The 19,159-nt window shown below is 33.6% G+C and overlaps 1 protein-coding gene across 1 annotated transcript in view; it reads right to left on the bottom strand.

The window, feature by feature from the left end:
* LOC143044963 (glutathione hydrolase-like YwrD proenzyme) overlaps nt 1-11,546 on the bottom strand; it is a 41,669-nt gene extending 30,123 nt beyond the window's left edge. The window contains exons 1-4 of the mRNA XM_076217242.1: nt 11,402-11,546; nt 8,889-9,042; nt 6,653-6,806; nt 3,594-3,684 (exon numbers count right to left, since the gene is read on the bottom strand). Of these exons, the coding sequence (XP_076073357.1) occupies nt 3,594-3,684; nt 6,653-6,806; nt 8,889-9,042; nt 11,402-11,501 (499 nt within the window). The 5' untranslated portion in view covers nt 11,502-11,546. The remainder of the gene's footprint in view (nt 1-3,593; nt 3,685-6,652; nt 6,807-8,888; nt 9,043-11,401) is intronic.
* Between the last annotated feature and the right edge of the window lie 7,613 nt (nt 11,547-19,159).

Raw genomic sequence — 19,159 nt, 5'->3', positions numbered from 1 at the left:
TCATCGTCCTAGTGACAACAGCAATATTACACATATACAGCCATGTTCAGTTCTCCTTAAACATGTTTAAGACATTTTGGTTTTTGATGACACAGTACAACACTATCGCATTTCAAAATGTGAGACCAAAGGCTGCAAAACTTGTGCAATTTTAATTACAGATGCTGAATTCACTAGCAATTTGACCAAGAAGTCATATTTTACCAGAAGTTACGATGGTCTGAATTGTAAATCGATAAATATCGTCTACGGATTAGAGTGCAACCTTTGCGGATTGGTATACGTCGGTGAAACGAAAGGAAGGCTTAACAAACGTATGTGCGGTAATAGATCAGACATTAACCTCAATGCTAACGACATTCTATACCAGCATTTCAATCAGCCCGATCATTCCATCTTTTCTATGACAGTTCGCATTATCGAAAAGATATACCATAGCTCTAACAATCCTAATCTTTCAACGACTCACCGTAGACAAAAAGAGGACTACTGGATTAGACAATTGGAACTGCGACACCTTATGGTTGCAATGACAAAATTGATGGTATAGGTATTCTATCTAGTCCTTCGTGTAACTCGGTGACGCAGTCATGGTCATCGTCATTATACATCACCTTCTCTGCATGATGTATCTATTAATGACTTGCTGCCATTTATACAAAAGCCGTTAGGTATTCATCACATTCGCACGAAACTTTATTCATTACCCTTTCAAAACTTCATTCTCTGTTCAATTTATGTTTGGAATCCACTGTTACAAACCCTCATTCAAACCAATACAAAATTACAGCTATAATTTCGGATATTGCAAGTAACAGACTTTTCAAGCCAGTCCGCATTGGCAAAGATGAAAAAGAGAAAATATCTTTCCTTAATCTTTACTTTGCCAACAAAGGTATCGATGGCGTCAACTTAGGCAATATCCTTCATCATAAATTAGTTCAATCGAAAATACCTCCTTATTTCAAAGACCAGTCTGTACCAATCATTTCTTATATCTATACCAAACCTATTGCAACTAAAATTTTCAATTACAAACACGTTTTGCAGGATCTAGATATTGACGACTTCAAGTCTAAACCTCCTGATTGCACTTGTGCTAGTTCCCAGTTCACCTATAATCCTGCTGGCCACGTTATTACCGGTGACCTCAACATTGTTAATAACACTTCTCTACGAAATGTGTTATCGAAAGGTCCGCAATATCGTGAGCCTAAATCCATCAATTGAAAATACAACTTTAAAATGTTGATGGATGCCAGGCAATGGGCTAAGCGCGAGAAGGAAGACGTAACCCTCACGACACTTACCAAAGAGGAAATCCTGGATAATTATAGGTCTGTTCTGTGTTCCTTTGGAATTTCAACCAAAGATGAAGAACTGGATCTTCCATCACTGTATTGGTACCTAAACTACATAACTGTCCTTACAAACAACGATATATTGTTGGGTCTTCCAAGTGCTCCACGAAACCTCTTTCTAAATTATTAACATCTATTTTATCAGCAATCAAAGACGGGCTTCAAAGTTATTGTGATACTGCCTATTCTAGAGGGGGCGTGAATCAGATGTGGATACTTAAAAATTCCAAAGATCTTTTAGAGTACATACAATCTAACTCTCTTTCATCTTGTAACAGTATTAAAACATTTGACTTTTCTACTCTTTACACAAGTATTCCACATTCCAAACTAAGAGACAAATTGAAAGAGTTGGAATTGCTTTGCTTCATAAAAAAGAATGGCCAACGTAGATACAAGTATCTTGTCTTAGGGAGGGATAAATCCTATATAAAGGACCACTCTGATTCAAACAAAAAATTCTCTGAAACTGATATTATCAAGATGCTTGATTTCTTGATTGACAACATATTTGTTACGTTCGGAAGACGTGTTTTTCAACAGACTGTCGGCATTCCAATGGGAACAAACTGTGCCCCTCTACTTGCCGACTTGTTTCTTTATTATTATGAGGCTGACTTCATGCAGGAACTTCTTAGGAAGAAAGATAAGAAGTTAGCAATATCCTTTAACTCTACTTTCCGCTATATAGATGATGTTCTTTCACTAAATAATTCAAAATTTGGTGACTATGTGGAACGCATCTATCCCATCGAGCTAGAGATAAAGGATACAACAGATACAATTAAGTCGGCCTCATATCTTGACTTACATTTAGAAATTGACAATGAGGGTCGGTTGAAAACAAAACTTTACGACAAAAGAGATGATTTCAGCTTTCCAATTGTGAACTTTCCATTTCTAAGTAGCAACATTCCAGCAGCACCTGCATACGGGGTATATATCTCCCAATTGATACGATATTCCCGTGCTTGCATTTCCTATCATGATTTTCTTGATAGAGGGTTGCTGCTCACAAGGAAGCTATTAAACCAAGAGTTCCAAATGGTGAAGTTGAAATCATCCCTTCGTAAATTTTACGGACGCCATCACGAGTGGGTTGACCGTTATGGAATAACCGTTTCACAAATGATATCGGATATGTTCCTTACGTCGTAACTACAATCCCCTTCCCTTTCATGAAAGTGACCTACCAAATTAGACTATTTACCAGATTTGTTATCACATAAGCAACACGACGGGTGCCACATGTGGAGCAGGATCTGCTTACCCTTCCGGAGCACCTGAGATCACCCCTAGTTTTTGGTGGGGTTCGTGTTGTTTATTCTTTAGTTTTCTAAGTTGTGTCATGTGTGCTGTTGTTTGTCTTTTTCATTTTTAGACATGGCGTTGTCAGTTTGATTTAGATTTATGAGTTTGACTGTCCCTTTTGGTATCTTTCGTCCCTCTTTTATTCTTTTTAAATCGCTATTGGTCATACCGGTATCGCTTAAATAACTTTTGTTCGTATTTAAGCATTCATGCCTGTAAATCTTTTGTTTCAACATTCCTGATGAAGGTAAATTCAGATAAAACAGATTTATAAACCGTGCTTTTTCTTCATTTAATGTTGATGCAATGTTTATAAGTAAGCAGAAGACCACAGCGATAAGTACTACACAGGAGGGAGATACAAAGGATTCATTCAAAGTTGACTCGCAAGTCAAAGAGAGGCCGACAATTCCAAGGCAATAGAAAAAAAAAACGAAAAATAACGACAAGACACTAGTCAACATAGCAACAAAAGACAAAATAACATGAAACAACCTTTAAACAGTGGTTATCTGAGGTACCTCGGAAGGGTAAGCATTGATAAACATATGACTGCACTTTAGAATATCCTTTGAAAATCTGTACGACTGTAACCTGATAAAGTGATAACTTTGCTGTATCAAATATCACAGTCAAATATATGATGGCACCGTTTACTGTTATTTTTGTCGAAAAGGTTAATGAATATTTTAAATGTCGAGAACTTTCAAATATAACTTAACCTTTATATCTGTCACAGTATGACACGTTTTATCAACAAAATTCCAATCACAACAAATGAATCACATTTAAGGTTAAAATGAATTGTTTTTCATTTCGATAAGAATAAAAATGGAGATTGTTTTTCTAGTTTTCAGAATAACTATTGCTAAAAATAACAGAAAAGGTACATTGTCATTCTTAATCTCAAAATAAGACTACCTTTTCCCCAGAAGTAAGATGTAGTCTGTTGGACAGGAAATCCTACCTCAGCAAGTTCAGCAGCAGGCTTCAGTATTTCTGACATTGACAACTATCAAAAGTAACAAAGGCATTAGAAGGTTGGGAATGCATGGTTAACATCTTTTTATTAAAATCTACATAATAAATTCTCAGTGAATAAAAAAACATACTGAGAAAAACAAATGATAATTAACAAGAGTAACAACATAGATGATCTTTGTTAAATAAAAAAAAAGACCAGTACTTGATGCTTTTTTTTTTCATTTCATGACCTCAGATACTTAAAAGATATACTAGTAACCCGTAAAAAAAATCAAATGAAAAAGAACAAGAATGTGTCCCCAGTACACGAATGGCCCACTCGCACTATCATTTTCTATGTTCAGTGGACCGTGACATTTGGGTAAAAACTCTAATTTGGCATTAAAATTACAAAGATCATATCATAAGGAACATGTGTACAAAGTTTGAAGTCGATTGGACTTCAACTTCATCAAAACTACCTTGACCAAAAATTTAACCTGAAGCGGGACAGACGGACGGACGGACGGACGAACGACCGGACGCACAGACCAGAAAACATAATGCCCCTCTACTATCGTAGTTGAGGCATAAAAATACGTAAAAACTATGCCCCGTATAAAAGAAAAAAGTAAAAATAAAGGAGAACAAGCAAGAGGTAAACAAGTATAATTATGTGTAAAGTAATGCAATGCACATTTGTCATAATTTTTAAAGTCGCTTGTGAAAATCATCTGTTCCAATCCATCCCTACAGTCTTATGACTACGTTAAATGTACTTTTAAAAGTATTACCTCAACCATGCATAGAACAACAAACCCGGGTTTAGTTATCAGTTAAACCCAGTTCAAAGGGACTTTGTAATGTGAATATCTCTCGTATAAAGGTGGATTGATTGATTGATAGTGTTTAATGCCACTTTGAGCACTAATGGCTATGTCGTGGAGGTCAATATTTATTGGTATAGAATGCCAGAGTGCCGGGAGAGAACCCCTGAAATTCGGCTGGAAAACTGACAAACAGTAAACATTGGCGTCCAACACAAATGCTAAGTGCGGGATTCGAACTCAAAGCCTCAGTTTTGACAAGGTAGTGAAGGTATTAAGTATATTAATATATAAAAAGCATTCCTGAAGATTTAGATTTATACAATGCAACTAAAAACATCGTATCCATCCAATGGCAAGCGTAGAATGAAATACAAAACCAGAAAATCCGCAAATGTCCTTTTGATCGATGACGTTTATACCACTCAACTTGAAATGTTGTAGGCATACATTTAAGTATGTTGATGATTGGCTTTTTTAACGACCTTGCCTACACATGTTGGTCTTGCACGAGGGTATGAAAATTTTGCGATTTTTTTTTTGCATAATACTCGTTCGCTTACAAAATAGTCCTATACGATTAAATCGAATATATGTTATTAATGAAGGATGTGTATGTTTCAAGCAACCCCTCCTATTAACATGTAAAAGTATGTGTCGAGAGTAACTAGGAATATTTTAGTCAGATAAATATTTTTTACATAATACCTGTACCAAACTAAAAGATACCAGGTCGACTTTCAAACTCATAGATGAAAAAAAAAAAAAAAAAAAAAAAAAACAACCTGACAACGCCATGACCTAAAACGTAAAAAATAAAACAATCGTCATGTTTACCTAAGTGTACATCAATTGTAAAATTAGTAATGGTCAAAGTCAATCATACTTTAACAAGAAGCTTATCTTGTGACCAATCATACTTTAACAAGAAGCTTATCTTTTGACCAATAAGATTCGTCAATGATGAACCACGTGGTGTGTCAGTGCATATGTCTTCATGTAATATGATGCTAAAAAAATGGAATAGGGTACTCTGGAGGCAAAATGTTGAGGAATGGAGATCATCTAACTGACATATATACATGTACCGTCATGTATAAATATAAATTCTACATTTCATTATAGTTAGTTATTTGTTTAACGTCCATATGCCAGTGGAAGATATTTCATGCATATAGAAATGAGAATTTAGCAATAACAATCATTCCGTAGTGTCTGCTTGTTGGGTCAACCGGGATGAAGGGTTAAAAATGTTGACTTCCATTGAAAAAGAGAAGAAATACATTTATGTAGAAAAGCCAGACATTTTTTCCTAAAACTTTAACAGACAACAAACCATATCGAATGAATCAGATATGTTTCAAAGGTTTTATTATTAACATGCAGAGAACGTTATATCCTTTCTCCAGGTATCAGATTTAACGGTGGTCCGATGGTGCCCGGATGAGGCTGGGTATGTATACACCCCGTACAGTCAAAACGGAAGGTCCGATGGTGCCCGGATGAGGCTGGGTATGTATACACCCCGTACAGTCAAAACGGAAGCCACTCTGCAAGACTATAACCAACATTTTTTTAAAGTTCACGTGACCCTTATTCTTTAAAACGTGTCACCTTTGCTTTGAGCTAACACATTAAACTTCTAATTAGAATGATCTTTGATATCGTATTTCTAACATCAAAACATTTTTTATTTTTTTTTATTTTGTAGCCTTAAATAATTGTTATGACGGTTGTGAAGTTGATCTTTTCAAATAGCGAGTATATTCTTACGACAAATAAAAAGAGAAACTTGTAGGTCGTCTATGCACATTATTATATTGTGAACACACTTACATGAACATGTATGATGAATATCTTTCATATATCTGGCACTATATTCGAACAAAATATTGAGAATAACATTGCATCTGAACAGGTACATATATGATTCTAATGTATCAACTCTAAAATGGAATATCCTCAATGTTGTATAGGTACGTGAACTACTTTTTCCAACACTGCATAAAAAAACGATTGGCTACTTGGGTTATAATACTAAAGCAATTGTAACTATTAGACCGTCTAATGACAAAGCCAATTGTCACGAAAAGGACAAAGAGTTAAGTACCTATATGAAGAAAAAATAAGCATGATTTTTTTTAAACGACTATCCAAAATATAATTAGACTGCTCCAGGTAAATATTTACCTTTCCACTTCCAAATCTTTCAACTGTATCTACCCAGGCGGCTGCAGCCCCTGGTACGCTGACAGCATGGCCATGATTTGTTGGGAATAAGTTATCCTCTGTATAACCTTGCTTTTCCAGTAAATCTAACGTCAAACCATTTGGACATCGTCCACTGAAATAAAAAAAAATCGAGTCGATATTGGACAGAGCATTGTACATGTATTACGACTACAGCTAGCCAGAGATTACTCTGACGTCCAATGGCTGTTTTGTCAGACAATCTTGGGCTGTAAGTCGTTGGACATCACAGTTACTACGGTGTCAGGTTGTCTGGCAAAACAACCGTTGGACTAGACTACAACATGACGGACAGTTGATGAGGAGTATATTTAAAGCAGAAATGGCCACATTTGATTAGGTGTTGCTGGATACAGAATTATTTCCGACGAAGTAATATTTTAACATAACAGCTGATTTATTTATATCGTAAAAGTTAATAGTAAGCAAAAGCAAGTCTTGTTTAAAAAAACAACAGGAGACATGCATTTATAAAACTTTAAAAACCACTAAAATATTATACACTATGCTGGCAGATAGTTTTCAGAAGAAGTTGAAGAAAATTCGTTCACAATTCTACAAAAATGCAAAAATAATTATTATCTAATTGTTAATCCAGGGAACAGTATAATAATACATTATAGAGATTACGGATACACGTGCACGATGATATCCTGCATAACATGTTTTTTTTTACCAATATCTAGGTAAGAAGTACCGAAATCTATTAAAACATATATATTTCAAAGAAGTGCAATTACAACGTGTTTTTTTTTTTTAAATTGAGATGTATTGGTTACAAACGGATTGGGACAAAATACCCATCTGACAACAAAACTTTTCTTAAACGGCACGGATTTATTCAATGAGATTCCTTAATGGATAACAGAAGAACCAAAACATTTGAAATTGTTTAATGTAAACAATAAGTCATCGGTAAGTCAAAACACATTTTGTACATAAAAAAAACAGAATGAAGGGTTTATTTGTCAGAACTGTCTCCTAGTTAAGTTGCAGTCGTACAAATTGAAATATTTCAATCATGCCAAGCCGGCTTATTTTAGCTTATCAAAATTGTATATCAAACGTTCATTTTTGGGGTTGAATTTGACTCGAATACAAACAGACATACAAAATGTACAATCTATTTAGTATATTTATCGTTTAATATATTAAAAAGTAAGTGATGTTATACTGAATATACAATTTACATCGTAAAATATCGAAGCACTACTTTAAATTTAAATAGAAGGTTTAAAAAATTACTGAAATTACAATAAAATATAATATTAAGGTTGTGTGGTATTTTTTTTTTTAAATTTCTGGTACAAATAGTTAGTTAGAAAAACTCGACGGAATCCTTATGGCATAAATTATATCTTTATAATTAACTCGGCTATGCATATTTCAAGATATATAATGTATGTGCCCTTTATATGGTTAATGTAACTCGATTTACTAAAAGCTTTACAATATGAAAACTAGTGTCATTCAAATGATTTTAAGTTGGTATAGATGAACCAGTGAAACCTTTCTAAACTCATTAATGTGATCGTGATAGTGCAAGTATCGTTTAATAATGGCTGTAATATATTGAACGTCATGCAGACAAATACATTTCTATCAATTACATATAATCAAAAAGAAGTTGGTGGGTATAATGGCTTCTGATTGATATACAAATCGGTTATTAAAATTAAAAGGTTACTACTTGAGCTAAATTTTGTATCAATTTCCATGATTATTGTGATTTTTTTTAAAGTCTAAAGAAAAATATTCAATAAATAGTCAAGACGAGAACAATTTATGCAATAAAATAGTCAGATACGATCATGGTTTGAACAGGAATATTAGGAAATTTCTAACTGCAAGTGGATGAATCGACATGAGTATGTAGTGAGTCGAGATATAATTGTGTGGTGCCTTCAAAGGATTGTACATGTGTTGGAAGGGATTTAAATTTGCGCAAATATGAACATTTGTTCTCTATAAACACATGTACTAGTAATTGTTTTACATGTCCTCATTCTGACATTTTACATGTAAATCAGTCAAAGAGACAAACGAAAATTGTCGCACTTTTAAAAAATGTTTAACAGATATGCCCCTACACTTATCTTTATCAAAGCAGAATACAAGTTTCCTGCAGCAAGTATGTGTTATGAAGTCATATGATATTTGTAGTATATCAACAAACCTTCCATTTAGCCCTTTAACAGTTTTTGATTTGGAATCGTAAAACAAACAGAATGCATCACCACCAATACCAGTTGAACAGGGCTCTGTCACATTTAGTACGGCGGCAACTGCAACAGCGGCATCAGCAGCATTTCCTCCTGATTTCAAAATATCTATATAAAAAAAAGATTGTCTAGTACAGCATGTATACATACAGTATAGGATTTTTCGTCTCCGTACATAACGTTTAAAGTAAGAGCATGTAGTATTTGATAAAATATATTAAAATATCGGGAAAACAAAAACAAAAACTCTGTACAGTTTTTTTTATTACCATAGGCCTATATTTTACTACCAAATTGCCGTTAAAAACTTCTTTTAAATTAGTGAAACAATTGATTTTGAGTATCATTTAAAAAAGAACCTTTTTAGACCAAAATTTCATTTTTTAAATTATTAAAATATGCTTTCTGCATTCAGTGGCGTAGCCAGGGTTAAATTGATGTAGATGCGAAATTTTTGGGGACCATTTTATGCAGAAAATTATATTTTTCGGATGATTTTTCCTGTATGTATGTGTACTTCACTAAAATCAGACACTGGCTAGATTTTTGTTTAATTTCAAAATACCCTACAATGTATATATTTCGATTTTTTTTATTAGAATGAAATTCAAAACAGTGTGGCTGTGGCCATTGATTGACACATTAAATTCATTCATTGACTGGGACAATTTACGTGAACGTTTGTCTGTAACGACCACTGTTCACGACGTACATACGATAGACATTTAAACTGTGGGGTCACCAAAGGTTTCTTAACGCCTTTAATTATAAAATAATTCGAAAAAATAATCAGGAATAACCTTTATGTTTTGATTTATATAATTGATATAAATCAAAACATCGTGTTATTTCTGATTAATTTTTCGAATTACTTTATTAAGGTGTTGAGAACCTTAAAGTTTGGTGACCCCATAGTTTAAGTGTCTTTAAAAAGTACATAGTGAGAAGTGGTCGTTACATACAAACGTTCACCTAAATTGTCCCAGTCAATGGATGAATTTAATGTGTCAATCAATGGCCACAGCCACACTGTTTTGAATTTCATTCTATTGTTTTCTCGAAACTACTCGTTTAATTCATAATATTTGATGAAAGAGTTTCAAGCCCAATCTTATATTTGACATCTCAAAAACAAACACATTACAGCGACACTTATGATTATAGAACTTCGGAACACAGGAACCGATGTGACTCCACAGTGACTTTCCCGGAACATTATTACTTGTCTCAACGCGTTACAGGGGACATGGAAATACCGGGCGTCCGTCCGTCTTGTCTTGTTTACGCCGTAATGTGTGTACATGTACAATTATTGCAAGATTTTTGTGAAAATTGTATCATCAGCAATGTTTGACACTAACACAAATAAGTCCTGATCAAATTTTGTTAACCAATTATGATCCGTGGAAACATAAATTATAATAGAAATCCTATTGCATTTGCTAGATGAAGCTTTTATTTCTCTTGAGCATGTTCAGATATTAAAAAAAATGTATAAAAAGTGCATTTTTAGCCCTTGTTTCTTAGATAGATAAAATATGTGCAATGCGGGGACATTGGAACTCTGTTCCTTTATTGAAAAAAAAAAATCTAAATAGAAAGGGGTATTTATAAGCCCAGGAATTATCACACTCCATTTCAGTAAATACTAGTAGAGTTTTTATCACGTCGTCTTTCATGTCACAGGAAACGATATCAGGATATGATGGTTTAGTTATTTACTATTAACGTTGGTATGTCATCGCTTGGCTCAATTTTAGACCAAACCAGTCTACATGTCTGCGTATCATCATCCTCTGCGCTTGCCGCAGCCGACGACGTAGACTTTTACGAAAGAGTCGAGAGCACTTTTCTGCGATGTATCCATGTTGTTTACATAAACTAAACGATCCTAAAGGAAAAACCACGCATACTGCTTCGGAAATGATTGGACACTTTTCTCATATCCTCACCCTTGTTACATTCGGATACTTGTGTGTATCTGCTGTGAACACAAGCAATAATATATATTTTTTTAGTCAAAATGATGTGGATGCTTGAGCATCTGAGCATACATGCAAGCTACGCCACTGGCATTACAGATCTTAAACTCCGCTAAATAAAAACTTTATACTTTAATAAATCTTCAAGTTATTAATTTTAAAATCTCCCTCGATAACCTCTCGTAAAAGTAAACAACTTTGTGGGTACACAATCATGCACAAATTAATATCTAGTACATAAAAGTTATAAAAAACTTATATAAACACTTCCCATGCAATCGTTCCTTTGACGCAAAGAATATACATTTGCATAATCTAACTAAATGCGTTAAACACGTAAAATGAATGTTAATACTTCGAAAAAACACCGACAGCTACGTAAGCATGGTAAGAAGTTGAATGTACAAATGACGTGTCAATATTTAGGACGTCGTATGTTTACACATGTACCACCTGTAGCAAACGTGGTTCTTAAATAAATTTACCGATTCCAATTTGAGATGCCAGCGGCTGACTTGAAGCAACACATCCGTTGGAACAAATAACTGGGGATCGTCGTGAATGGAATGGAAGATTGTTTGACATCCTTCTACGGTAGGACAAGCCACAAAATGTGATAATGAGGCTCGTTAAGGAAAGTTAATAAAGAGCAGTTGGACAGAGATTAGGCATATTTTATTCAAATTATAGACAGGTTTAAACAAACCTTTTTTTAACTGACTTTGGTATTAAACGTTAGTTTTGTTCGTAAGAAAGTTTTGTATATAAATATATATATAAATGTAAAGAGCCATGTCAACTAAGAGGGGGATAGGACCTCTATCTGGACTCCGGGATCGGATGTTTTTAAGCTCGGGATTTCGGGATTGACACTTTCAAGATTGACCCTTACGGGATCCGGGAATTCTTTTTTGCGGGATGTCGGGATTTTTTTTTTTAAATTCGGGACCTCGGGATTTGGGGATTAGGACCCCTCCTACCCCCCCCCCCCCTCTCCCTCCAACTATCATTTTGAGATACATGTCTGCCATATTTTATAGTGTGTTTTTTTCTATGTTGCGATGTTACACTTTTAATATTGATTTAGCTAGGGCGTAGGGCGAAGGTTTGCGCCTATCAAAATGTTTAAACCCGCTGCATTTTTTGGCACCTGTCCTTTGTAACCTGATGTTCAGTGGTTATGGTATGTTGATGTGGTTTATAAGTGTTTCTTGTTTCTCTTTTTTTCATATAAATTAGACCGTTGGTTTTCCTGTTTGGAAAGGTTTTACACAAGTCATGCTGTGGGCCCGTTATAGCTTGCTATTCGGTGTGAGCCAAATAAGGCTCCTTGTTGAAGGCAGTACGTATTTGACCTATAAAGGTTTACGTTTACACATTAGGGCTTGGGTGGAGAGTTGGCTTTTCGGCACTAATACCACGTATTACATGTATATCCATATATCCATGTACATCATAAATTCCCTGTACAAAGCTCGTCGTTAGGGATCCTCTAATATAAATCTTTAATTCTACATGCATACAGTAGTTAGCATGGTTAAACGGACCATGTTCATATCTCGCAAATCTTTTTTTTATAAACATAAAGACAATAGAATTTTGTTTTGTAGCCAGCTAAAAGGAAGTTGAATAAAAAGTGGTATCAAGTCATTTTAAAATGCTGTTTTTGCAATGCAAAGTAATATTATGGAAACTAAATTAAAGAAAAGAAACATCTGTTTTTTAATTCCCTGCAGTGCTTATGATGAAAATGACGTCCATTCCTTAATGCAATTTAATTTTTCAGCGTAGGAAAAAAATGTAAATGCACTTCTGAGATTTCTGATAAGATTTTATGCAATAGATTGTAAAACTTTGACCTAAACACAGGATGGTCTCACCTGGAATTGTCATCAAAACTTATTGTCAATAGGATATTAACACTCTTATCTTGTAAGAACAATTTAATTCCTTCACAGAATAACATGGATTCAAAATGTAAATAAAATGTCCTGCTGATTACGTCAATTATTATTTAAATTAGTCGTCTGCTGCACGCAATAATCATTGTTTCCAAGGACTTAGTCGTCTGGTGCACGTAACAATCATTATTTCCAAGGACTTAGTCGTCTGCTGCACGTAACAATCATTGTTTCCAAGGACTTAGTCGTCTGCTGCACGTAACAATCATTGTTTCCAAGGACTTAGTCGTCTGCTGCACGTAACAATCATTATTTCCAAGGACTTAGTCGTCTGGTGCACGCAAAAATCATTATTTCGAAGGACAATGACACCGAGGATGTACCAATGGAATTTGGTCTCTACATTTTATTGCTTGAAATTTTGACGAGAAAATAGTTTATGTATCAATACTTTGTGAAGCTAAGTCATTAAGTTGATTTGGCACAAAAAACAATACATGTGTGTTTGGTGGGTTATTGTAAGGACACATATTCGTCTGAAGGGTTAACTGACCTTAAATTTATGGTTAACTTAATTTATCATCTTTAAGTTAACAGATAATGTCGGGTTTTCATTTACCAAACTAATAGGTTAACTAGATTAGTGGTATTAAGAATGATTGTAAGTGATTTGTGGTTTATAAAATTGTTGATAGTGGTACGTTTCCTTTCAATATATTACCACTGACCCTGGCCTTCCTGATCTAAATGTTAAAATATTTCATGATTAGATAAGTTGTTCTTCTATCATGCTTTATAGGTCAACATTTGGTATATGGAATGATTGTATGGTATACATAACCGTCTGATAGGATCATCTGACCATAGATATAAGAAGATGAGGTATGAGTGTCAATGAGACAACTCTCCACCTAAGTCATAATTTGTAAAAGTAAACCATTATAGGTCAAAGTACGGTCTTCAACACGGAGCCTCAGCTCAAACCGAACAGATATCAAGGGCCCCAAAAATGACTAATGTAAAACTATTCAAACATGAAAACCAACGCTCTGATATATATACGAGAAACACTTATGAACCTCAAACAACAAACGACAACTACTGTACATCATATTTCTTACTTAGAACATGTGCAAACAAATGCAGCGGGTTTAAAAGTTTATTAGGTACCAACCTTCAGCCTGATCTGAAACAATAGTTCCACATCACAACATGGATAGACAAACTGTAAAATATCAATCAAAAGACATATTTACACAAGTGAACATACACTGAACGAATAAATTTGATATATGACACAATGTAAATACGAAATCAATAAATAAGGGGTTAGATATTAACCATTTCAGAAAAAACAACCACAACCTTGTAAAAATGCCGCAAAATAGAGTAATGTACACAGGTAAATAAAAATAATTTTGTTGTAAGTTTTACAGTATAAATGGAGAACGAAAATATATTTTACACAGCAAGCAACAATTAATAATAAAAAATCATGCATAAAATTGAGAATGGAAATGGGGAATGTGTCAAAGAGACAACAACCCGACCATAGAAAAAACAACAGCAGAAGGTCACCAACAGGTCTTCAATGTAGCGAGAAATTCCCGCACCCGGAGGCGTCATTCAGCTGGCCCCTAAACAAATATATATATATATATATATATATGCATGAATATGAGCAAATCTCATATCGCATGTGTATGTTATTCTTAAATGTCTAACGAGAAAACTAACGGCCTGATTTATATAAAAATAAAACAATAAAGATTAACGAATCCAAATATGATATACAGTAACACACGACGACCACTGAATAACATGGTCCTGACTATGGACAGGCACATTATGTACATAGCGGTCAACGAACCCTCCCTATAATTAATATAAGTTTATTTGTTGGAATAAAAACTAGACCAACCCAAAACCTGTACGACACGACAAGTACTTTTAAACTCCAAAAATAAAGGCTGACGGGACATCTGTTGTTAGCAGTATATGTAGTTTTATGTGAACTTGACCTTCGTAAAGATTTATAGGTTTCTCAAATATCAATACAGTTTGTACTTAATCTTACTTTTAGTAACTATGTACATTCTCCGAGGCGTATTACAGCCGATTGCATTGAGTGTGTAGATTAAGATTATATCTTTGGTTATCTTGCTTGCTAGTTAAACCATGAAGTCATTATTTGGTAAGGTAAATTATCCTCCTTTAAGAGTAGACTAGTCCGACAGATAACCAATCTGTCTGTAGGACTAGGCTACTTCGAAAGAAGGGTAATTTCCTTACCTTATAATGGCTTCTTTTTTCAGAAAAAATAAATGATAGAACTCGAATTATCTTGCAGAGTTACCTCTATTCTTGTTATTATTTTCGGTCTGATACTAAATAGTTGCGTTCGGTTTACAACGTCCAAAACAACAAGTACCACCATGACAATAATTAAATAAATATTTATTTGATGTGAATATGGTGAAAGCCATAACATTACACACCATGTTTTACATTTTGGAACGGCAAAAGATGGAAAGAGACGACTAGTACAATCAACAGGATTTTTCATAATCAAAATAAATAATCGACCTTTTTCAGGATTTTGTATATCAAATGTTTCTTTTCTTCTAGGATTTTTCAAAACTAATGTCCATTCTTTATGGGTTGTTCTGTGGTATATATCTTCTTTCTAAATATTGGGCTTATTTTTTCAAATCGTATTATACGAATCGTATAAATGTAACCATTACATATTTTTCAAGAATTAATCAAGATAGACAAAATATCACTTGAGAAAAAAATCTTCCATTGTTATGCAAATCCGTTCACAAATTCAGAAGCCGATACTGCAATAGGATTAACGACGTCTGATCGAAAACTTGGATAACCTTGACTGATTTTACACTTTGAATATACAAACATGTGAATATTAATTATTAAACAGATGTATGCCACGCCTGAACCACTTTTATAGATAATCCTAGATTATCTCAGATAAACCAGGATTTTCTCAGATAAACTAGGATTATCTCACTTTTTTACATTAAGCTCAGATAAACCGGGATTATCTCGATTTTTTCCAGATAATGCCGGTTTATCTCAGAATTTTTAGATAAACCGAGATTTTCTCCAGATAATGAATTTTCTATATTTTCTCAGATAAACTAGAATTTTCTCGAATTTGAATTAAGCTGAGATAATCCTATTTTATCTGAGATAAACCGGGATTATCTGAAAATTCTGAGAAAAATTATTATCTGAAAAAAAGGAGCCAATAGAAAGTCACGATACATTGGAAGAAAATTTCATGGTCATAAGGGATAAGATATAGAGACCATGGTGCATCTATACAGACAGAATAATGAAAGATAAGGCTCTTGCGGGAAACGTTTTAGAACGTTTAATTTTTCTAAATTTTATAAAAAATAACAATTGATTTATTCAGGATGTACATGTATTACAAGTATATCGATATTAATGAAGATCAGAGGGAAGTTGTCTTGAGAGTTTCTTTTAATAGAATTTGAATGTAATATCCGTATTTTTCCTTATGAAGAAAGTGAAATATGTTACATAAATCTGACATCCACACAATTAACTAGGACAAATAACTTTAATGTTGAAATAAGTTTAGCACAGTTGAAATACACCATTTAGAAGTCCTAAAGAGTTTCCTTTTAGAAAGTTATAATCTTAATTAAAAAAGATTTCAAGCTCCATTTTTCTTTCCGTAATTTTCTCTATTAAAACAGTGAAATATGGTATCATACATTTTATTGCTTAATGTTACATTTTAGTACTTACATTTTGTATTTGGTAAATTGAAATATAAAGTTTTAAGCGTTTTTTTGTCAATTAAATAATCTAATCATGATGATGACAAATGCCCAATACCTGAAATATTTATTACCTTACAACTCTATTATATTGTTTATTAGTTTGTTATTTAACGACACGTGCCCAGTGCATTGTTAACCATTAAACAAACGCTGTTAACACGGGTGTTAAACTTTGATCGCCACATTTTGCATTGAATTAGATCTATATTTTTTGCAACTTGTATCTTTATTTTTGTTCTAAGAAAACCTTTCGTACTCAGTGCAATCAGGAGGTCCTGGGCGGTTTTCAGACTTTCTGGAAAATTATTACTTAAAATATTTTTTTTTTACTGTTAAATGAAATACATGTAAATTCTTGGAGTGTCAGTGAGTTTTAATTTATTATACAAATGAGAGCCCAACTTTGGTAGTCCAGATTGAACACATTGGGCAATCGTATATATGCAATTAGGAACAGATGTATCCACAAAATTATAATAACATTTTATGAACTTTCCTGCTTTAATAAATCATTTTTAATACACTTTTAATGTAATACTATTTATAAATCAATGTTTAAAAGTCACCAATATATGCTAATTAAGATTAAAACTTCATATAACATTGTAATACGTAATCTTGTAAAAATTTTCATTAATAAATACTGTTTAAACTAAGATTAAAATTGCATGTGTCATTCGGTCATTTCATGTGTCATTCAATCATTTCATGTGTCATTCAATCATTCGTGTTACGTATCTCTAGTACTTATCTATGGATAAGAGCTTACACTACCAAAAACAAATTCACTAGAATTAATCGAAAAATTCTAGAAAAAAATACCTCTAAGCTTATACTCTCATTACCAACTTATGTAGCAGATGTTACTATCATCATCCTAAACGGAATACTTCCAATAGAAGCCCAACTTCATATTAGAATATTGAACAACATCTTTTGCGCAAGGAATCGAGTGGCGCTATGTTCAAAAATCTAAAACTATAGGGCTAAAAATTTGAAAAAAAAACCGGAAAAAAGTGGGATTGGCCTATTTTATAGCTTCTAGAGAAAAAAAATGAGGGGAGTCACCGGGTATGACTATATAGGTCTTGTAGAGGAGGAACAAGCGCATCTTTTGCGCAAGGTATCGAGTGGCACTATGTTAAAAAAAAAATGAAAAAAAGGGGGATATTTTTTTCATAGCCTCTATAGAAAAATGATTAGGGGTGTCACGGTGTATAGCGTGGTGATAGATATACAGAGTGATTGTAGATATACAAAGTGTTGTTAGATATACAGAGAGATGCCATAATTATAAAAACCCACATCAAAGTAAGCCTAGTTATACCGATAATGGTTCAATTCATAATAATGAATCATATCAAATGTTATGTTGTCACAGATGTATTGCACAATGAATGTTTCAAGGGATTTACAAAATGTAAATATTCAGACTTTTGATGCCTTTAAAGTACGAATTAATGTCATGACAAGACAAGTCTGGTTTAAACTAATAGTTACGAAGGTTGGAAGCCATACTTATGTTCAAAATATAACACCATTTCGATTCTTTACTTATATCAATGACAACATAAATCGTTTTATCGCGATGAATGTCATACTTAATGACCACCACTTTGTCTTAATATCTGATTTTCTGTCTTCAAACGCTACTTTTAATCATTGCTTTTTGGCTATTTCATGGCGACCAATTTTTATTGCTTGAGGAAGCCGGAGCTCCCGTAGAAAACCACTGACCATCGATAGGACAGTTGACAAATTCAATCATAGTTAATGAAGACTGAAGTCGAGTGCACCCCCATTGATCGCTAACAAGATACACGATAGGAAAACTTTCTTTATCTTAGAATCATAGAATGTTTTATGAAATCGATTTTTCCGTATTTCTTTGATACTTTTTAACACATGATTTCTGATGCGAGTTTGTGTTGTTTAATTTTTAATTTGCTTTGCATGTAGGAGTTTTTTTTCACTTTAAGTTTATTGTTTGTATGTTCGTCGTTTCAATTTTGTTTTGTCATGTTATGGTCTGTCTGTCTTCCGTGGTTTTTTTTTTTTTTGTCTTCGTTGATATTTTCTTCCCTTATCAATGAGATGGCGTCTCTCTGATGATCTATTCGATTTTCTTCCATTATATAAAATCAGACGGTGTTCTACAGATGAAGGATACATTTCAAATATAATTGTATTCTACAGCCATGTGTTCGTGATAGTTTCCTTGATGACCCCTCCTTATATGTTGTACATAAAAAATATCCCAGTTGGTCCCTCGTTACACTGACGCCCTGGATGTCAATGGATATAACGGTGGTTTTTTTTATACGTAGTTCACGTGTTCCCTGTAATATGATCTTTCTAATTTAAATGGCAAATTAGAGTTTAATCCCCACTTTCAGAGTCCATTGAACTTAGAAAATTATAGTGCGAGTGGGGCATTCGTGTGCTACATTCCTGTTTATAAATTATATAACTCTATTTCAGGACTTTTATAACAAATGACTCTTCT

Source organism: Mytilus galloprovincialis, chromosome 9 (genome assembly GCF_965363235.1).
Source record: "Mytilus galloprovincialis chromosome 9, xbMytGall1.hap1.1, whole genome shotgun sequence".
Taxonomy (NCBI): Eukaryota; Metazoa; Mollusca; class Bivalvia; order Mytilida; family Mytilidae; genus Mytilus; species Mytilus galloprovincialis.
This window is presented reverse-complemented; position numbering and strand designations above follow the sequence as displayed.